Raw genomic sequence first — 22962 nt, 5'->3', positions numbered from 1 at the left:
TTGTTTTTCACTGTAGGAGCTGTAAGAAGCTTATTGAGCAGATTTTCTCCAGCAGAGAAAGTTTTTGCTTGTTTTTAATTATACAATCAGTATCTCTTCTTTATTTATACAGGTTAAGATGGCAGATGCTGGAACTGGTTTGACAAATTCCCAACTGCCACAGTTTAATGGGAAAAATCACAGCTATTGGTCCATAACAATGAAAGCATTGTTTGCTTCTCAAGGAATATGGGAGCTGGTTGAAACTGGCTATGTTGAACCTGCAGATGCAACAGCATTGGCTGCTTTGACAGTAGCAGAAAGAGACCAGTTGAAGAGCGACAGGAAGAAGGATGCCAAAGCCCTCTTTTTTCTCTTCCAATCAGTACATGAAAGTGTTTTTCCACGGATTGCAGCAACAACAAAATCCAAGGAGGCATGGGATATTCTCAAAACTGCCTATCAAGGCATGGAGAAGGTGAAGACTGCAAAGTTGCAGATGTTGAGGAGAGACTTTGAAACACTCAGCATGAAGGAATCTGATACAATAGATTCATTCTTCACTCAGGTTATTGGGTTGATAACCCAGATAAGATCTCATGGATAGATTCTTGAAGAAAGAAGGATTGTAGGGAATATCTTGAGATGTTTACCCTCAAGGCTTGAAGCTATTGTGGTAGCAATAGAAGAAACAAAGGATCTCTCACAGTTCACAGTAGATGAACTGAGTGCTTCTCTTATGTCTCATGAACATAGACTGAGTAGAGGAATAGATTCCTCTTTTGAGCAAGCATTCAAGACTCATATGTCTTTTGGCCAAGGAAAAGGTCGAGGCAGAACAAATAATAGAGGTCGTGGAAGAAGCTAAAACAAAGGCAGAGATAATCCTGCAAGCACAAGCGGAAGGAGCTGCAATCAGAACCAAGATGAAGGTTGAAGCAAACAACAAGCTCATGGATATGACAAATCCCAAGTCCAATGTCATTATTGTAAGAAATATGGGCACTACGCCAATGAATGTAGGAAAAAACAAAATGACATGAATAGTAGGCAGAATGTTAATTTTTCAAATGAAGAAGATAAGAATCCAAAGATTGTGCTGTTAACATGTAACATTGCACAAGACAAACAAGAAGATTTTTGGTTCTTAGATTCAGGTTGTAGTAATCACATGACTGGAAATATTGCAATGTTTGCAAATCTGGATGAAAATGTGAAATCTAAGGGAACAACAGGAACTGATAGTAATATATCTGTCAAGGGTAACGGTAGAGTTAGTATCTGAGCAAGAAATGGAGAACAGATGATTGTGCCAGAGGTATACTATGTACCTGGTCTGAAATGTAATATTTTGAGCCTTGGACAACTCATTAACAAAGGTTACAATGTGTTCTTCAAAGATGATATGTCTACAATCAGAGACATACCTCCAAGTAAGAAGATCATTGCACAGGTGCAGATGACCAGCAATAGAATGCTTCCTCTCAAACTCAGGGTAGATTTGAAGGAAGGAGGAACTATTGCAGCTGTAACACAAGAAGTCTTTCAGGAACAAGTGAAAAATGAGAATTGGTTGTGGCACTTGAGATTTGGACATCTCAATTTCAGAGGCTTGAATCTGTTGCACAGAAAGGGAATGGTAAAGGGATTGCGATTGATCGATAAACCAGACAACCTTTGTGAAGGCTGCATCTTGGGCAAGCAACACAGGGAAAGCTTTCCAGCAAGAAAGAGTATAAGGGCAAAAGCACCCTTGGAAATTGTTCACTCTTATGTGTGTGGACCGATGAAAATACCATCATTTGCCAGAAATAAATATGTTTTAAATTTCATTGATGATTACACCAGAAAGACATGGGTGTATATGGTGAAACAGAAGAGTGAAGTGTTTGAGAAATTCCGCCACTTCAAAACACTTGTTGAGAAGTAGTGTGGGCATTATATCAAAGTGCTCAGAACAGATAGAGGAGGAGAGTACATCTCCAAAGACTTTCTGCGTTTTTGCAGAGAGAATGGCATACAAAAGTAGTTCACCGCGAGGTATACACCTCAGCAAAACGGTGTTGCCGAAAGGAAGAATAGGACCATTCTTGACATGGTCAGAAGTATGTTGAAGGCAAAACACTTGCTGCATGAGTATTGGGCAGAAGCTGTCATTTGCGCAGTTTACATCTTGAATAGATGCCCAACTAAAGCTGTCATGAACAAAATACCAGAAGAAGCATGGAGTGGTCAAAAGCAAACTGTCACTCACATGAGAGTATTCAGTTGTGTAGCATATGAACATGTACCGCATCAGCTAAGGAAGAAGATTGACAATAAGGGGGAGAAGTGTGTCTTTATTGGCTATTGTGATGAGTCAAAAGCATACAAACTCTATAAGCCATCCACCAAGAAATTGATAGTAAGCAGAGATGTACAGTTCATTGAAGATGAAGCTTGGGATGGAAGCTTAGAGAAGACATTGAATGTGAAGACAATTGTGTCTCACGAAGAAGAAGAGGAAGGGATGGCAGCAAATAATCCTTCCTTGGTGGTTCCTCCTCCACCACAACAACCACACCACAAGCTGGAATTCAAACAGCCTTGAGAAATCAAGGAAGTGCTTCTCCAAGCACGTCACAGGGATCAGAAATACCCTCAAGTTCAGATGGAACTCCAAGCACACCAAGAAGACCAAGATTCAGAAATTTGAATGAGATTTATGAACAAGGAGAGGTAAGTAACAATACCGGTCTGAGTTCATTATTCGATTTGTATTGTCATGTTGATGACCCAGTTCATTTTGAAGATGTTGTAAATGAAGATAAATGGATTGAAGCAATGAATGAAGAAATTGGTGCAATTGAGAAGAGTAAAACATGGGAGTTAGTGGACTTCCCTGAAGGCAAAGGTGCCATTGGAGTTAAGTGGGTCTATAAGACCAAAAGTAATGCTGAAGGCAAGATTGACAGGCACAAAGCAAGACTCGTTGTGAAAGGCTACAAGCAGCAACAAGGCAAAGACTATGATGAAACCTTTGCACCAGTAGCAAGGATGGAAACAATCAGAACAGTGTTGTCTATTGCGGCACAACACAAATGGAAGATTTATCAGATGGATGTTAAATCTGCATTCCTGAATGGAGTGTTAAAAGAAGAGGTTTATGTTGAACAACCTCCAGGCTATGAAGTTGAAGGCCAAGAGCATAAAGTCTGCAAACTCAAGAAGGCTCTTTATGGGCTGAAGCAAGCTCCAAGAGCATGGTACAACAGAATAGATGCTTATCTGATTGAGAATGGGTTTGATAAGTGTGATGGTGAACCCACACTCTACATAAAGGAGAATGACGGTAAGATTCTTATTGTTGTTTTATATGTAGATGATTTGATTTTTACTAGCAATGATGCTTCTCTCATTGCTGATTTTAAAGCAGTCATGAAAAGTGAATTTGAAATGACTGACTTGGGCTTCTTAAGATAATTTCTTGGAATTGAAGTAGACCAAAGTGAAAATGGTGAAAATGGAGTTTTCATTTCTCAAGTTAAATATGTAGAAGCAGTATTAAAGAGATTTAACATGTAGAACAGCAAGGCAGTTGTGACTCCAACTGTAATGGGGTTGAAATTGACCAAAGAAGACAGCAGCAAGGATTTTGATCCAAAATTGTACAAGAGCATACTTGGCAGCCTTATGTACTTGACTGCAACTAGGCTGGATATTATGCATGCTATGAGTTTAATCTCTAGATTTATGGAAAGACTGAAAGAGACTCATTGGCATGAAGCTAAGAGGATTCTAAGGTATGTGAATGGAATGAAGGGGTTTGGTATTTTATACTCCTCTTCTGAAAATTTCATGTTGACAGGTTACACTGACAGTGATTGGGCTGGAAGTGTTGATGATAGGAAAAGCACATCGGGATATGTGTTTCATATGGGATTAGGAGCCATCTCATGGGCTTCCAAGAAGCAACCAGTTGTGTCTTTGTCAACAGCAGAGGTAGAGTATGCGGCAACAACAGCAGCAGCATGCCAAGTAGTATGGCTGAGAAGAGTTCTCAGAGATTTGTGTCATGAACAAGAAAAGGGCACAACCATTTACTGTGACAATAGCTCAGAAATAGCATTGTCTAAAAACTTTATTTTTCATAAAAGGACAAAGCACATAGACACCAAATTTTCACTTCATATGTGAATTGGTTAACCATGGTGAGATTGTTTTGTAGCACTGCAGAACAGAGGATCAGTTAGCTGACATCTTGACAAAACCATTGGGAAAGAAAAGTTTTGATCATTTCAGGAAATGCCTGGGTATGCAGAAAAACCCAGCAGTTGAAATTAAATGGGAGTGTTGAAATTATAATTTCAAACTACAGATTTTTTCCCTGCGATGCGATCCATCGCAAATCGTAGATGTTACCCTTTTGCCTGCATCCCTTGTTATCTGCGATGCGATCGCAGATCACCATCGCGTCTTACCCTGTTGCTTCCTCGATCGTGATGCGATGCGATGCGATCTTATCGCAGATCACGGATCGCGTATGTTAGCCAGTGCGTGTTAAGCCCTTCGCAATGTTGCGATGCGATCTGAACCATCGCAGATCACACTTTCACCTGCATATGATCTCAGCTGATCATACGCTTTTGATCCAACAACCATTATTTGTTCTTACCTTGTTCACGCCACCGCCATAAGTGTCTTTTCACCATTTACTTATTTATGTTCCCAAAGGAGAAGGAAGATCAGATCCAGCTCCTAGACATTGAGTGCTCAGCTACAGCATTTAATAAACAGCATGGCCGAGAACAAGAAGAACGCGCCATGTGCTGGTGCAGTAAAAGATTACGGGTTTCTTACAAAAGAGCTGGCCACAACATTTATCAGTTATGGGTTACCACACAACCAACTCAAGAGGCACAAGCAAAATGTATGTAAGATATTTTGTGTTGTTCATTATATATAAAAAATGCAAGGGCAGACACAGTTGTGTAGAATTAGAAAAGGAGAGTTTTTTTTCTGCAACACACAACGGTGCTGAAAACATAAATTTCTTAGATAATGAAATTAGTTTTTGGAACTGAAGCGTTCCTGATGTAATCCCTCTGAGTAGAGAAAGACTATTTTGTAACAGTTTTTTTTGTTATGATTAAGATCCTGTATTAAAACAGAGCGTTGTTCTCTGTGCAATTTCCTTTGTGTTTGAAATTACCAAAAATTTCCATCATATCCACAGTCCTGCGTTATCTTCTTCAGGCTTTGAACTTTGAGCATCTAATCCTATTCATTCCTCCTTTTGAAGGAGAACATGTTGTCCCTCCTTTTCCCTTTAGAAGCAGAATTGTCGTTCCTGCCTCCCTTGGAAGATTCAGGTAGAAGCAATTTACCCCATAGCTAGGTCAAAGGAAATTTCATTTTTAAAACCAATAGTTTCATTTCCGGAAGGATAGTCCCTCCGAGGGTTCCAATAAGCATAGCATTATTCTAGCACTGGAAATAGTTCAATGGTTGACTGTCAACTTGCGAGGATTCAGATGTGGAGTTACCTAAAATACGTACAAGAGAGAAAGAGTAAGAGAATGCCCCATAGGAAGGGAGGGTTATAAAAGAAGTTGCTAACCCTTAATAGAAATAGAGGTGAAGGAAATGAATTTGTATTATAATATCGAAGAAAATGGGAATAGAATACACATGCATGGCGGTCTTTCTCCATGCAATTAATAGACTTAGGGATTCCATCTTTCCTCCTGCTTTCTCGACGAAGCTTGTTCCAGTGGTGGATTTTTTATTTAGAGTTGCTTAGCTTCAACAACTTTGAAAACCCTGAATTGAACCGAGAAGGATACAAAAGTTACCAAGTTAAGGGCACTCCATGATTTTCTTTTATATTTTCCACAAAAAAAGGAGGATTGGGAATAAACCTACACACTGTAGATATTGTTATAATATGTGATAGGTAATACTTTTGATAGTTAGCATTTTGCCTATCCTTCTTATTATGATATCAACCGTAATTCAATTATGAAAGAAAAAGTATAACATTTTTCTTACTCATAAATATGCATTCTAAGAAACCAGAAATTACAATCGTGCAAAAATTAATTGTAGAATAGAAAAGTTACCTCAAAATGAAACAAGCTCTGAGAATAATTGTTGGTTGATTGATAACCATATCTTTTAAAAAATGACCAAAAGTCACTAGGAACACCTTTCTTTGACGATGCTTCCAGCTCTAAAGTCTTAATACCCTCTGGCTTGCAAACCACCTTAACAATAATTGTAGGATATGGCTCTGCATCTTCTTTATTGATTGTCTGCATGGGAAATGAAGTAAATTCAATCATTTTGTCGCTGAATACTAGTTGAAAAGTAATTGTTGGTTGATTGATAACCATATCTTTTTAAAAATGACCGAGTCACCTTTATTTGATGATGCTTCTAGCTCTCAGCTTGCAAAACAACTTAACAATAATTATAGGATATGGCTCTGCATCTTCTTTATTGATTGTCTGCATGAGAAATGCAGGAAATTCAATCCCTTTGTGGCTGAAGACCAGTTGAAAAAGTAAGTCATCGTGAATCACAAAAGATTGTTTTGACCTAGCCAATGTTTTTGTGATTGTGAATCTACCAGTATTTACTACAGTTAAGGGATTGTGTTATACTTTGTGGTACTCAAACGCATCCACTGATACATTTGCTGCATCAAGGACTGCTCTTACTGGACCTTGATCTACTGCTGCTCAGAACTGCTATGCAACTGGTGCCAGCACAGATGAGTGGTTTTTTATGAGTGCTAAGAAGCTCATTGCATGGTGCAAAGAAGACATGGTTAGATGCAACCATTGCAGTAACACAAATCACACTACTAAAGATTGCCCAGACTTGTTATCCAAGTTTGCAGCTCGCTAAGGAGCTGGGATTCATTAAGCAACTGGCTCCACTCTATCTTTCCTTGTTATTGATGTTGTAGGCTATGGCTATGTATCTGGATCTTGATATTTAAATGTAGGATATAAAACAACAATATGTGTGGCTGCTTGCTTTGGTGTCGCAGGCTATGGCTATGTATCTGCATCTTGATATTTATAAATGTAAGATATAAAACAACAATATATGTGGCTGCTTGCTTTGGTGTCGCCTCACCCACCAGATCTACTATAAGATGTATATGAATCTGCCGCATCATAATTAGCTTAATCGACTGCTTCTAATGCTACCTTTGCTTATATAATTGTATTTAACTTTGTGGCAAAGATTTTTTCTTTCTTCTACAAGGCATAACTAGAATTTTACCTTTGCTGCAAAGCCTTTTTCTATAAAGCATAACTAGTATTTGAATGTTCCTCACAACGAGAACCAAGAAGCGAGCCATACCAAGAAGTGAGATGACTCACCATGAAAAGGGACGTGAAGTGAAAAAAAGACAATCGCTTAAAGTGAAAACAAGTGGAACAAGATAATCGCTTAAAGTGAAAACAAGTGGAATAAACAAGTGGAATAAGATAATCGCTTAAAGTGAAAACAAGTGGAATATGCCTGACAAGTGGAGGGCTATCCTTAAGTCTATTGTAGATTCTTGGATTATTTCAGAATTCGGTTGACATGGGCGCGGTCAATTTTTTGACCGCACCCATGTCCGTCAGATTCCGAAATATTCAGGGAATCTGCAATCGATTTAAGCTCACTGCAAGTGGAATACTGCATGCAAAGTGTGTGTTTAAACATGTGTGAGTTATTTCGTAAACTCTGATGGAAATTTCTGGGAGTTTCAAACATAAAAGAAATTGCACAGAGAACAACACTCTGTTACAATACAGGATCTTAATTATAACAAAAAAAACTGTTACAAACTAGTCTTCCTCTTCATAGGGATTACAACAAGAACGCTTCGGTTCCAGAAACTAATTTCACTATCTTAGCACTGCTGTGTGTTTTTGAAATTACAAAACTCACTATTACTTAATTTTTACACTGTTGTGTCTGCATTTTTATAGTGCATTACATTTTTTGCCTTTTACAGTGCCCGAAGGGGTCATAACTTATCTACCAACCGCGTTAACTTCGCTGATGGGATCTCTTGCTGTATTTCTTGAGTCGGTTGTGTAGAAACCCATAATCTCTTTAATGCACCTGCACGTGGCGCGTCCTTCTTGTTCTCGGCCATGCTGTTTATTAAATGTTGTAGCTGAGCATTCAATGTCCAGGAGCTGGATCTGATCTTCCTTCTCCTTTGGGAACACAAATAAGTAAATGGCGAAAAGACGCTTATGGCGGTGATGTGAATAAGCCAGAACAAATAATCGCCATTGGATCAAAATGGATTGACGGCTGAGATCAGATTGGCAGAAGGCGTGATCTGCGATGGCACAGGTCGCATCGCAACATTGCGGATGGCTTAACGCGCAATGACTTAAGGTTTGCGATCTGTGATCTGTGATGAGATCGCATCACAAATATGGCATCACAGACAACACAGGGACGCAGCGAAAGGTGACAAGAGAATGTGCGATATGCGATCTGCGACATTATCGCATCGCAGGAAACTCAAATGGAGGTTTTCCAGAAACAGAATGCTGCGATCGCTGTCGCCCTACGGCAGTTGAAATTATCATTCCAACAAACTCTCCGTATTTTTGCAAACATGCAATTAAATATGCTCTTAAAACATAAACATAAAATGTCCATGAACTAATATCAGCATTACCTACTTGAAACTTAAATTTTTAATATCATTTTTCATTTAAGTTTAACCTAAATTTCCTAATATTTTGCCTTGATATGAGGCCAAATAAGACCTTTAAATTTCCCATTCATTAAAATAACAATTGGACGAAGCTCAGACATTAACTAAAAGGTGCTTCGGATCTAAAAATTAGAAATATTGAGTTAAATTATCCTTATAAACTCTCATTCATATACATATATTAATGAAAATCTCACATACGATTACAATTGTCTCTCAGCCTTGAAGAGGAAGGAACTAATAAAATTGAACTTTAGTAGTTAACCTCCCAACTAAAATTCGAATTCAGGTTGATAAAATAATAACTTGAGAAAAATAGAATAAAATTATAATAATTAATATTTGCTTTAATCAATAAAGGGACAAAAAAAACCAAGGTGATACTTATTAAAAATTTAAGATGGAGATAAACTAATTTATGTTTTATGGATCAGCTTTGCCCTAACGTAACTTTAAGGTTTTATCAGATATATATTTATAAATGTATTAATAATTTTTTTTTTTTTCTGCATAAAGGCTAAATATATTAAAAAAGAGAGAAAATATTTACAGAGAGGTTAAGACCTCAAAGGAGGCTGAAGCCATCCAACAACCCTGACCCAGGGGCCATAAGACCAGATACCTTGATAGACAGATAACCCTGTGACACCAATCCCGGGATTGAGAAAACTCAATACATGATTTCCAGAGCCCTTACAAACAAAAATGCGAACCAAAGTGGTGAACAGCACTACAGAACAGTTGAGAACTATGGCTTTACTAATATCTGTGCTGCCCTGATAGCCATATACAAAACTTAACAAAAACAAGGGCTTTTTGAGCCAGGACTTGATACAAAGCATTAGACTATAATGGCTGATAGGACCTGATACAAAACATAATTGACATAATCCAGAGAAGCATAGAAAAATGATATAAAGACCAGAAGGGAAGCAGCCATCGGTAGGCCCGGTACCATGAATTTCAAGCATGTTTCAGAGAGTCCGGAGCATCCTTTTCCACTCGGCAAGGAGATCCCATCCACATGTCAACAACATTGTCCCCGTCTCCTGTGTTGCTGCCACCTGGAGGAACTACCATGTGCAGATTGCCATCAGAACGGTGCGCTGGCTCGACCGCAGGTAAATTGTGTTGAGCAGTATCAACTAGAGGCTGAGGGACCTCAGGCACATTCCCCGCTTCCTGCAAGTCAACACAATTAAACACAGTTCCTACCACATCTCCCTGGAGCACACTGTCATCCTGAGACTCTGACGGAGAGGTATGGACTGAGCTACTGGGCTTATCTTCTTCCTTAACCATAATGACTGTAATGCTGGCTGAGAGAATTGGTTTATTGAGCCAACTGTGAAATTTAAAACGGGTGGTTTGAAATGAGTTATGCGGGAAGGGCCTGCCATGATCAGAGGATGGGGAAGCCGAAGCCAGCGGAATGATATTCTGGGGAGCAGGCTGAGAGCGACCACGATTACCACTGGTGCCTCCTCGGCGAGAAACACCACGACAGCGCACCATCTTCAGGAAGACAGAGAGACCTGAGAAAGGGACCAAACAAGACCAGACAGAGTAGGGCCAAGGGTGGGTGAACCAGGCAAAGAATAGACTCCAGAGAAGCCCCCAAGCTGCCAGAGCAAATCACGGATGCAGGAATAATGGCGGATGGATATGGAAAGACCCGATGAGAACGATAACCAAAACTAGAAACTGAGCCATGTTTAAACCAGCCTGCACCGGATCTCGAACAGGGAGAGCATTCAATGCTGAATGCTTAACGGGCTGCCTGTACCATAATACATTCATTTCAATCGCGGGAGGGAAATACGAGCCGTGCCAAATCGCCAGGTGCGAAGCTAGTTGCCGGCGTAATATTAACCCACCTTGAATGCGCCTCGGGAGCACCCGCATCCGGGTGTGTATCTATTTCTTAGTTCATATCATTCTTCACTATGGTGTGGTAATTTGAGAGTTGATCCTATGAGGCAATGCTGGAGAGAGATCCTACAAAGAACTCCAACCCACATTCCACTCCTGTATTAGCTAGAAAATCTGCTAGCTTGTTTCCTTCTCGCCTCGTGTGCTTGAATGAAATTGCCCGGTGTTGAGAAAGCTATTTATCAATTAGCTCAAGCCTTTGAGCCATTCTCCAACTGTTGCTGACCTTGTGTGAGGGAGTGCCCTATAAGATTTTTGTAACCATATTAATGATAATCTGCGAATCCCATTCTATGATGAGTGGGACAAGTCCTCTGTCTTGAGCTAGGATGAGACCTTGCTATAATCCTTCTAGTTCCGCTGAGTTGTTAGTATCCCAGCGTTTTGATCCAAGAAAGAGCAGTAAAGGAGTTCCGTGATGATCTCTAAAGACTCCTCTGAATCCTGCTTTTCCTGGATTGCCTTTTGAGGCTCCGTCGAAATTGAGCTAGATCATATTGCTGGGCGGTGGAATCCATTTTGTCGGAATTTGATCACGCAGAGATGGATTACCTTTGGATGTAGGCTCTTGATTCAAATGTATATTCCAGTTGGCCCAAATGGATTGTTCTTGCGGCAGCGATGGAAGGTCTTCCTGGGACCAAGACTTGATGGAGAGGGATTCTTTAATATTTTGGCATAGCATAGTCCAGAGCTGCTCTGTAGACATGGATTGGTCCTTGAATACCCTGCGATTCCGTTCCTTCCAGATGTTCCACATCAGGAGACCAGGAATGAGCTGCCAAAGAGTGTTGAGGAGTTTGCTTTGGTATGGCGCTTGAATCTAGTTACGAACAGTAGCTTTGATGTCCCCATGAACTCTGCCTTCTTTTTGGCAATGAAAGCTAACCTTTTCCCACAGCTTTCGCCCAATTTGACAAGTCTGCATAAGATGTAAAGCTGATTCCTCTGCTTGCTTGCAGTTGAGACATATAGAGGGGCCATAAAAATTCCTTTTTCTGAGGTTATCCCAAGTGAGTATTTTATTTTGACATAGGAGCCAAAGAAAGGTAGATACCTTCGGCCAATTGGAGGGATTCCAGATTTTACTCCATAGAACATCTTTGATTATGCGTTCCTTGATGATTATATTGTATGCTTCCCTTGTGGTAAAAGTGCCTTTTTCTTCATATCCCCACCTTAGAATGTCCATTCCTTCTGAAGAGAGTATTTGCCTCTTTTGTAATTCTGAGGATAGAGAGGTCTGAGCCTGCTCAGTACCGTGCCGAAGAATCTGTTTTGCCTCAATCCAACGTCTGTATCCCTGTGTGGAAGAAGGATTCCAGAATTGACTAACCTTGTCTAGCTCGTGCAAATCCTGCTCTGGTAAGTGAAGGTGAGAGAGGATGTCCTTGATCTTCAGGAGCTGCTGCCAGGAGTCCTCCCAGAACCTTGCTGTGTTTCCATTCTTAATTTCCCAGAAGCTATGTTGTTGTATTAGGTTCCTGTGTTGTTTGGCTGAATTCCATATCACTGAGCCCATACCTACTTCTGACATTCGAATTCTTTCTTCGATAGGGTTGTTGCTTGCATATTTGGCTGTCCATAGAGAGGCCCAGGGAGTGTTGGGGGTTGAGAGCCATCTCCACCAAATTTTGGCTCCCATGACCTCGTTGTTGTGCACCGGATCCCTTAGGCCAATGCCTCCAGCCTTCTTCGGAAGACATACTTTATCCCATTTAACAAGAGCCCATTTACGGTTGGGACCAGAGTTGCCCCATAAGAAATTACGTTGGAGCTTCTTTATTTCCTTGAGCACCCATTTGGGAGCTGCTAAGATTGAAAAAAGATAGAGAGGCATGGAGTGAAGAACAACTTTAATAAGAACTAGTCTGCTGGCCATGTTAAGAGCCCTGTGAGTCCAAAGGAAAAGACGTGCTTCTAGCTTTTCTAAAAGGATTTTCCAGGAGGAATGCTTTAGAGCCGAGGCCATTAGGGGTGCTCCAAGATATTTAGAAGGAAGAGAGGCAATGGTGAATCCAAGAATATGGGCTATGGCATTTTGGGTGGGTACAGGAGTATTGAAGAAAAAAATTTGAGACTTGATTTGATTAACATTGGCCCCTGAGGCTTCGGAGAAGTCCGATAGGAGAGCTTTGAGTTGGCGTGCTTCCTGAACAGAAGGATGGCCAAAGAGCATGTTATCGTCCACAAATTGCTGATGAGAGTATGTGGGGGAGTTGAGAAAGGATAAACCCTTGAGCCGCTGAGAGTGCAGGGCTGATTTGATGCTCCGTCCCAACCCCTTTGCCATAATGACAAAAAGGAAGGGAGAGAGGGGATCTCCCTGCCTGATACCCCTGGAGGGACGGAAAGTGGGTGAAGGAATACCATTAATGAGCACCGAGAAGAATGAGGAAGATAACAAACTCAAAACCCATTTGACCCAAGGAGGAGCAAAGCCAAAGGCATTTAAAATTTTTTGAATGTAAACCCAGCTTAAGCTATCAAAAGCCTTGGATAAATCAATTTTAAGCAACATACCTGGTTTCTTGGATTGCTTCAGAGAATGGATTATTTCATGAGTTAAAATAATACCATCTGTAATCTGTCGGCCTTCTACATAGCCAGATTTCTCTGGCGAAATAATGAAAGGGAGCAATAATTTCAATCTGGAGGCTATAATTTTTGAGACAATTTTATAAATAATGTTGCATAGAGCAATGGGTCTGTACTTATCCAGAGTATTGGACTCCTCTTCCTTGGGGATTAAAGCAATGAAGGTAGCATTCAGCCCTGGGTACATCCATCTTAAAGTGCGTGATTCCTCCACAACTTGCAAAACCTCCATTTTGATGAGATCCCAAAAGTTGTGAAAAAAGTTGGAGGTGAATCCATCCGGACCCGGCACTTTCCCCGCTTTCAATTGCTGTGCAGCATTCTCGACTTCCTGAAGGTCTATGGGACGAAGAAGGGGTTGATTGTGCTCCTCTGTGATTAGTTTGGGAATGTTTCTTAGGACTCTGCCAATAGCATGCGTTCGATCTATGTTAGGCTCTTGGTGAGCTTGTTTGAAATACCTGAGAAATTCATTTTCAATACCTTCGTGAGTCTCAATCCTTGCTCCCTGCTCATTTTTAATGTGGGATATGTTGTTATTCATTCTGCGCTGCACTGTGGTTCTGTGAAAGAACTTTGTATTTTTTTCCCCGTCCTTCAGCCACTTTACTCTTGATTTATGTCGCCACAATGTTTCCTCCTGTTTTGCTCTTGCTAAGATTTGAGCTTCAAGTATTTGTTCCTGTTTTGTTAGGTCCTCAGATCTTCCTTCGATTATGATCTTCTGCTGCACATTCTTCATTTCTTGATTAAGGGCTTTATGAGCTTGAAAAATGTTGCCAAAAGATGTATGATTCCAGTGTTTGATTTCGCCTTTAAGGTGCTTTAACTTCTGCTGGAACTGAGACATCTTGGAGCCATTAGAGGGAGTAAATTTGAGCCATGTTGAACTGACTAGGTTATTGAAGTCCGGATGAGACAACCAAAAGGCTTCAAACCGAAACAGACGTCGAATGCTATTTTCGGGTTGATTCCACTGCAATTCTATTGGCCAGTGATCTGAACCCGATATCGGCAGTATGGAAGCAATAAATTCTCCACCCAAGTGAATTGCATTATCTGATAATAAAAATCTGTCAAGGCGCGAAGCTATCTTTTGTGATCCTTCTCTTTTGTTGTTCCATGTGAATGTCAGGATATTCCGACACATAGGAAATAGTTAAGTACAACTTGGTCCAGTATAGAGTTAGGTATAGAGTTAGGTAAAGTGTGTTTCTTTACCTTGTACATTTTGTAACTTACAATCCGACGATCACGATATGTAGTGATCCGACGGTTCATTCTCTCTGCGGTATTACCGACACTTGATCCATGGCTTAACACCCGATTGGTACATGATTTCTATTTAAAGCGCATGGAGGGTCATTTGTAGGGTAATCCGTCTATGAGAGAAGCTTATGTAAATTTTCATTATTTTATTAATAAATTGCCTGAAGTGGCTGCGTTGGCTCAGGCCGTGGACTGTTTCCCTCTTTGATGGTTTTAACCACGTCAAAAGTACTGGTGTATTGATCTGTGATCTATTTGTGAGCAGTGTCGTTTGGTGTTCTTTCTGAGGAACTTACCCTGTAAATTCCTACATGGTATCGGAGCTATTTGAGGGCCGCGTCCGTTGGTGATCCAAATCTGAAGTCGGTAGAACTGCATTCGACTGTCGTTTCCTAGATCTACTGTTTCTGACTACTTTCGGGCTGAGAGGACTGCTCTATTATGTTGGGAGCATCTGTTCCAGTGAGGAATCCCTTTTGTTTCATGCGAAAAGGTTTTTGGTAGCCCTAGCTGCGTCATTTTTAAGATCTGGAGGTATACAATGTTTATTTGTAGTTTACAGTTATTTTCTCTCTGTTTATTTCGGTTTCGGTTTATTTAGCCTTTTTTATTACCGGATCTATACCTTTCATTTCTGCGTATGCTCTTTGCCCTGCGACTCTGTGCGATCTGGGCAAATCAGAAACAGAAATGAAGGATTTTTCTCATGCGTATGCTCTTTTCCGCTGCGCCTTAGTGTGATCTCGAAAAATCAGAAACATTGAGGAAAATATTTAGTTTCTGGCTAAAGCTAACTTCGAGCCACAAGGTTCGTTTTTGAAAATATTTAGTTTCCAGCTAAAGCTAACTTCAAGCCACAAGGTTCGTTTTTTTTGTATGTCTGTTTTGGGTTTTGTGTTTTTTGTTTTGTAGGGAAAAATAGCTTTCTCAAAGCAAGCACGCAACCCAAAGCATCAACCCCCCCCCTCTCTCTCTCTCTCTCTCTCAAACTTTTTGTATAGCTCACTTGGTGCAAAGCTAATTTATGAGAGTAGAGGTCTTGGGTTCAAGTCTCCATTTTGTAGGGGTGGATTTTTTCATTTCCGCACATTCCCGCACTTCGTCGGTGACTTCATCAATTTGTTTTTCAAAAAGCCATAACTTCTTCATCCGGAAGCCTTTTTCAGAATCGTTTTTTTTAAATGGCCTAATTTTTCGAGATCTTTCCATTGGTATGCGTAGTTTCAGCATCTACAGCTTTAGTTTCTATTAAAAATGGAAAGTCCATGCCAAGTCATTCTTGATAGCACTAACTACTTCCAATGGTGATCCTACATTGTGGATTTACTTAGAAGTAAAGGTCTTTACAGAATAGCCACAGGCCAAGAGACCAAACCGAAAGATGAAGATAAGGCAGCTAAATGGGAAAATAGGCAAGACCAAGCACGTGGGTTGATAGGGATGTCTATTTCTCCAGATCTTAGATTCCATATTGCAGAACTTGATACTCCTGATGAAGCACTGCAACAAATTACTAAAGTCTTTGGAATTAAAAATGAACTTAAAGCCCATCAACTTGAAAATGAATTGCTTACATTGGACCCCAATAATTTTTCTTGCATTGAAGATTTTTTGTCCAAGTTCAAGACCCTTAGACTTCTCTTGGAAGGTGTTAAGGTTAAGAAAGAAGATAGTAGCCTTATCTACTCCATTCTTACTATGTTGGGACCAGCCTATTCTGTGTTTGTTTTCACCTTCCATTCTACAAGAGAAGCCTTCATTTCTCAAGGACAAACCTACACGTCCCCTTCCTTTGATTCCTTTTGTGATTCTTTAATAAGAGAACAAGAAAAACTCTTACACCTTGGTCTTCTTCATCTTGGAAACTCTTCTAAGAAAGAATTAGCCGCCCAGTAGCAACCAAATCCAAAGAATCCTAAGAAGTTGTATCCTAAAAGGAATGGTCCTAAACCAAACAAGGGTCCTAAGCAATTTCAGCCTCAAAATGAAAAATCATTTCAACAAAATGATAAGACAAATAAAAACAAAGGGAAGAAGACTGATAGACATTGCAACTTTTGTAATTGAGATGGCCACTTAGAATCCAAATGCTTTAAGAAGATGGAAGCATTGGAAGAAACAATGAAGAAGCATAACATCCATTTGGAGCAATCTTCAACTTCAACTTCATCTTCAGGAATGGAACTTTCTGCATGTGGTTGTCAAGCATCTCGGTCTAGCTATGCACTAAATGTATCTTCTTCTTCTCATTCTCATGAGTGGCTCATTGATTCTGGAGCTTCTTATCACATGGCTAAAAATAAAGCCATGTTTTCTTCTTTAAATGATTGTAACACCAAAAATATATATGTTGGTGATGATAGATCTCTTAGTGTTGTAGGGACTGGAACTGTTCATTTAGACAATGGTCAGTTTAATGATGTATTATGTGTTCCAACCTTATCCTGCAACCTTCTATCTGTATATCAGATAACCCATTCAGGTGAAGGTAAAATCGTTGAATTTTCACCTCACGATGTTGTAATTAAGGACCTAAGAGATCCTAGACAGATTTTAGCTACTGGCATTGCTGATGATTCTACAAGGTTGTATAAGTTTCACAACTTCGGGTCATAAAATCTTCCCTCAGTATTTGTTGCTCATAATGATGAAGTGAGAAAACTTTGGCATGAGCGATTTGGTCACTTAAACTATCGCTCTCTTCAGAATCTATGTAAAGAAAATATGGTGAAAGGTCTTCCAATGGTATCTTGCAGAGATGGTGTTTGTTCCGGATGTGTACTCGGAAAACATCATCGAGACAGTTTTGAAAAATGTGCCTCTTGGCATGCCTCAGCCCCTTTACAGCTCGTGCATAGTATTTATGTGGTCCACTTCCAGTTGCTTCATTCTCTGGGTACAAGTATTTCTTAACTTTCATTGATGATTTCTCTAGACGCACTTGGGTATACTTCTTAAAACTCAAGAGTGAAGTATTTAACATGTTCTTGGCCTTTAAGGCCTTTGTTGAAAAACAATCTGGACATCAAATTCTTAAGCTAAGATCTGATAATGGCGGAGAATATGTTAAAAACACATTCATCAACTTTTTCACTGAGAATGGAATTCAAATGCAACATACTATTCCATATACTCCACAACAAAATGGTGTAGATGAAAGGAAGAATCACACCTTAAAGGAAATGGCTAATTGTATGCTTCAATCTAAAGGACTTAGTCTTATTTATTGGGCAGAAGCAATTAACTGTGCAAATTAAATAATAAATCGCACTCCTACTAAGGTTTTAAAGAATATCACTCCAGAAGAAGCATGGAGCTCAAACAAACCAGATGTAAGTCACTTTCGTGTTTTTGGAAGTGAAGCATGGGCCCATATTCCAGATGAGAAACAGAAAGCTTTAGAACCAAAGAGTGAAAAATGTATTTTTGTTGGATATTCTGAAGATGTCAAAGGATATAGACTTATTCCACTTAAGTCCAAAAATGTTATCATTAGAAGAGATGTAAAGTTTGATGAAAATATATTGGCCTGCGAGTCTAGTTCGGCGGATGTGCCACCTCTCCCTATCTCTTCTACTTTTGAAAATATTTCTTCTTCAGATGATGAAAGCGAGGATGAAAATCCTCCCCCACCTTCTCAGGATCCTCCTTCAGCTCCTCAACTTCCAAAATGGGTCTGTGCTACTCGGGATGCAGCAGGTGATCTTGCCGGTGATCCTACAGATCAGCGACATACACGTTCTTAGTTCGAGAGAGCCTCTTCTTTACTGGCTCAAGCTTCAGTGAATTATGATCCTGAAACCTTTGCAGAAGCTTCAGGCCATCCAGATTGGGAAGCAGCTATGAATGAATAATATCATTCATTATTGGCAAATGATACATGGGATCTTGTTCCTCTACCAAAGGGACGAAAACTTGTTAGATGCAAATGGGTTTACAGAAACAAGTATGGACCAAATGGGAAAGTTGATAAACATAAAGCTCGTCTTATTGCTAAGGGTTTTTCACAAGTTGAAGGCATTGACTATACTAAAACCTTCTCCCCTATTGCGAAAATGAACTCTATCCACCTTGTTCTTTCCCTTGCTGCCTCTTTCAAACGGGAAGTCCATCAGATGGATGTTAAATCTGCCTTCTTGCATGGGGACTTGCATGAAGAAATCTATATGGAACAACCTATTGGCTTTATACAAACAGACTCCAGCCTTGTATGTCGGCTTAATAAATCCCTTTATGGTCTCAAGCAAGCTCCTCGAGCTTGGTATGCCAAAATGGATAACTTTCTTTTAGAAAATGGCTTTTCTAGGTGTCATTCTGACAATACTGTCTACACCAAGAAAGAGGGCAAGTCTCTTATCATTATTGTTCTTTATGTTGATGATCTTATCTTGACTGGTAGTGATCCCAACCTTATAAACCATGTGAAGTCTAGCCTTAAAAGGAAGTTTGAAATGACAGACTTAGGACACTTACATTATTTTCTCGGTCTTCAAGTCTTGCAATCCAAGGAAGGTATTTCCCTTTCTCAGTCCAAGTATGCCTGTGATATTCTATGCCACTTTCACATGGAAGACTGTAAGCCAGCCCCTTCTCCCTTTCAGTCTGGAGTCAAACTTTCAGTCACTTGTACTACTCCTGAAGTTGATGCTACCTTATACCGTCAACTTGTAGGAAAACTCTTGTATCTAACCCATACTCGTCCTGACCTTTCCTTTGCTATTGGTCTTGTTGCTCGGTTTATGCAAAACCCACATGAAAGTCATTGGAAAGCAGCTAAAAGAATACTTCATTATGTTCGAGGTACAGTTCAGTTTGGGATCCATTACAGTGCCGAAGCATCTCCTCTATTGGTTGGTTTCATTGATTCCGATTGGGTTGGTGACCCTGATGATCGGAAGTCTACTGCAGGCTATGTGTTCACTCTTGGTTCAGGACCTATTACATGGGCTTGCAAGAAACAAGGTGCCATTTCTCTTTCTTCAGCAGAAGCAGAGTATCGTGGTGTCGTAGAAGCTAGTAAGGAAGCCTTGTGGCTTCGTCAGATCCTGTCAGAGTTTGGCTTTCAGCAGCAGCATCCGACTACACTTTGGTGTGATAATAAAAGTGCCATTCAGCTATGCAAAGATCCAGTCCAACATCAGCGTAGCAATCACATTGAACTGCAAATGCACTTCATCAGAAAGCTCATTCATGACCATGTTCTTGAAGTTCAATATTGTTCAACAGATGATCAAGTTGCAGACATCTTTACAAAGGCTCTCACAGAGGTGAAGTTCACTACACTTTGATTTATGGTTGGAGTTCAGGAAGTTGTCACTAAGGGGGGATAGGCTCTAGTGCCTCCTTCCTTCTCCTATTGTGTCATATTTGTAAATCCTTCAATCCTATCCCAAGTTGTTCTTAAGGGGGGATGTTAGGATATTCCGACACATAGGAAATAGTTAAGTACAACTTGGTCCAGTATAGAGTTAGGTATAGAGTTAGGTAAAGTGTGTTTCTTTACCTTGTACATTTTGTAACTTACAATCTGACGGTCACGATATGTAGTGATCCGACGGTTGATTCTCTCCTCAGTATTTCCGACACTTAATCTGTGGCTTAACTCCCGATTGGTCCATGATTTCTATTTAAAGCGCATGGAGGGTCATTTGTAGGGTAATCCATCTATGAGAGAAGCTTATGTAAATTTTCATTCTTTTATTAATAAATTGCCTGAAGTGGCCGCGTTGGCTCAGGCTGTGGACTGTGTCCCTCTTTGAGGGTTTTAACCACATCAAAAGTACTGGTGTATTGATCTGTGATCTGTTTGTGAGCGGTGTCCTTTGGTGTTCTTTCTGAGGAACTTACCCTGTAAATTCCTACAGTGAACATGCCATTATTTGAAGGAATATCTATCAGCCAATTATTCTGTATGAAGTCTTTTAGAATGTTCCCATCTCTGTTACCTTTGTTTCTTCCTCCCTTTTTTTCTTCCAGTCTTGCAATCATGTTGAAGTCGCCTCCAGAAATCCATAGTGGGTGCAGCCTATTTGAGTTGAGCTCCGATAAGGTGTCCAGGATTTCAGCTTTGTGTATAGTTTCCTGAGGGAAATACACATTAGTCATATGACCATGGATGTTAGTGCCAATTATGTGAAATATTGCTTGGATGAAGTTCTTGTTTGCATGTATGTTGTTAAGCTGGATAACTCGCGCATCCCAAAGAACTGCAAGGCCGCCCGACGCCCCTTGAGCATCCACATCCATTACCATCCCTCCTGGCCAAGCTTTTGCTGCCATTTTTTCCAATACTATCGAGTTACATTTTGTTTCTTGCAAGAAAAGAATATTAGGTTTTTCCTGCATGAGCATATTTTTTAGAAGTCTGCCTTTCCTTGGGCTATTAAGCCCTCTAATGTTCCATGAGATCAGCTTCATTGAGAAGAGTTGGGGTTGACGTTGAAGTACTTAGTCAGCTTAGCGTATCTGCCTGACTCAACTAACACTTCTCCTATTCTGATAGTTCTTTCGAGAGTAGTTTTCCTCCCTCGCTTTTTGCTGTCTTTGGTAATGAACTTTCCATCCCACGGACTACCAATCTGTACCCCAAGAGAGTATTTTTTTTTTGCGCGCGTGAGGACCTCCACCAGGTTGTCAACTTGCCGGTCTGGGATTTTATCAAAATTTTTTGTTTTGCATGCCTGCTCTAGTCCTAGGATATCCAGTTCTCCAATATCGATATTCTCAAGATCTTCCTTCATGAGTTGGGACTCTTGGTAGTCTTCAGTTGTTTCCTCTACAGTCTTTGAACTGGGTGCTAGATTATCAACTTCCATTCCTTGAAAACTCCAGGTTGGGATTTTTATTTGGGTATGAGGGATCGATTTGCTGATCTGGCTCTCCCTTGGCAGCGGTGAGGCCTCTTTTTGCTTTTCTTTACTGGTTTCTTTCTCATTTAGAGGTGGGTCTTCGGGCTCTTGAACATCATTACTAGCTAGAGCAGCAAAGCTATTGCTAGTTGAGGGTTTTGATGAGTTAGCTGGAATGGTCCTGGTATTGGCTGCCGACTTCTTGTGACCTCTTCTACGATTTACCACTTTAGTAAACCCATCAGGAGCAGGTTTGTCTGAGTCCATTTGGGATGGGGGTTTTCTGTTTAGAGGACAGTCCCTGAAGAGATGGCCCAGATCATGACATTTCCTACATCTAAACGGTACATGCTCATAATCTATCAGCTGAATCCATTCAATATCATCATGGAATAGACTTACCGCATCTGGCAGGGCTTGCTTGAGGTCCATGTAGACACAGATTCAGGCGTATGATGTGTATCTGCACAGTTTTGTTTCCTCTGCAACTTTGATGAATTCGCCCAGAGCATTTCCGATTTCTTGCAAGGAATCTTCCTCCCAATATTCCCATGGAAGCGAATACAGCCTTATCCAAACAGGAGCCCAACTGAGATCTTCCTTGTCAGGATTGAAATGTTCAACCCACCCTCTGAGATACAGGCCCGCGGAGTTGAAGAAGTATGGACCTCCATCCAGTACCCTGTTACGATCTTCCAAGCAGTTAAATATGGCTGTGAAGAAACCTTTTGGCCCTAGTTGCAGAGTAATGTGACCTTTTGGATTCCATTTGGAGTTTATCCAGCCTCTTAGCGCTTTCTCAGTCGGCCAAAGTCCGATGAACTTGCCTATTAACGCGTGATCCCTCATGAACTGTATTCTGGCGTTGATTCGGTGGCTAGGAAATTCCACTTTTGGCCTTTGAGTGGCAACTGGCTTGCATGTGGATGAGCTCACTTTGGGCTGATCCTTCTGAGCTTGATCTCTATCCTGATGCCCGTTGTTGTCCGTATTGTCCCCATTCTGCCTCTCTTCATTGTCGTTAGCTTCGACTGGTTGCTTTTTGCCATCGTCCTTTGGGGGAGGCGCATCGCCCTCCCCCTGAGGGGGCTGCATGATTCCTACGATCGCTTGCAGGAAATGTGAGGCCGCAGATCGACCCAAGGTCTGTCAAGGCTGACCTCTGTCAGGAGGAGACTGCCGTAGTAGGGTTTACAGAAACCCTAGACAGAGCGAAGCCGCGCTCACCATCTATAAATGTATTAATATTAATTATATTAATTAATATTAAAAATATTAACATACAATAATAATAATATTAAATTAATTAATATATTAATATTTAATATTAAAGTTATATATAAAGTTGATTTATATCAACAATATTTATTAATATAACTATGTTAAATTAATTAATTAATAAAAAATAATATTAAAAAATTTGTTTTTATTGTATGTACATACATACATTAAATCATCACCATCATATATATATATAACGACTCTATAAATATATAAGACCACTCTAGTTGTTCAATTTTGAATAGTTATATACATACAAAAATAGATAATTTTAAAATAATTTTTGAATTTAACTTGGTATAGAATAAAGTGGTATAGAATAAAGTTATA

General features: G+C 40.2%; 1 protein-coding gene across 1 annotated transcript; it reads right to left on the bottom strand.

Moving 5' to 3' along the window:
* Positions 1-11123: 11123 nt before the first annotated feature.
* On the bottom strand, positions 11124-20782 carry LOC149233184 (uncharacterized). Its single transcript, XM_089382118.1, has 3 exons — positions 20351-20782; positions 11694-14210; positions 11124-11414 (listed from the first exon to the last, which is right to left on the bottom strand). The coding sequence occupies exons 1-3, from the start codon at positions 20780-20782 to the stop codon at positions 11124-11126; spliced, it is 3240 nt and encodes a 1079-aa protein (XP_089238244.1).
* Between the last annotated feature and the right edge of the window lie 2180 nt (positions 20783-22962).

Source organism: Pinus tabuliformis, chromosome J (assembly GCF_031772625.1).
Source record: "Pinus tabuliformis cultivar Carrire ecotype Pingquan chromosome J, CPIR1, whole genome shotgun sequence".
Lineage (NCBI taxonomy): Eukaryota > Viridiplantae > Streptophyta > Pinopsida > Pinales > Pinaceae > Pinus > Pinus tabuliformis.
This window is presented reverse-complemented; position numbering and strand designations above follow the sequence as displayed.

Excerpts from the sequence above, each read along its gene's own strand:
- LOC149233184 (XM_089382118.1), bottom strand. The coding sequence starts at position 20,782 with ATGGCAGCAAAAGCTTGGCCAGGAGGGATGGTAATGGATGTGGATGCT. Across the intron at positions 14,211-20,350 it reads TCACTGTAGGAATTTACAGG|TGGAATCAACCCGAAAATAG; the intron begins GTAAGTTCCTCA and ends ATAGAATTGCAG. Across the intron at positions 11,415-11,693 it reads ATCCCTCCAATTGGCCGAAG|CTCATTCCTGGTCTCCTGAT; the intron begins GTATCTACCTTT and ends ACTCTTTGGCAG.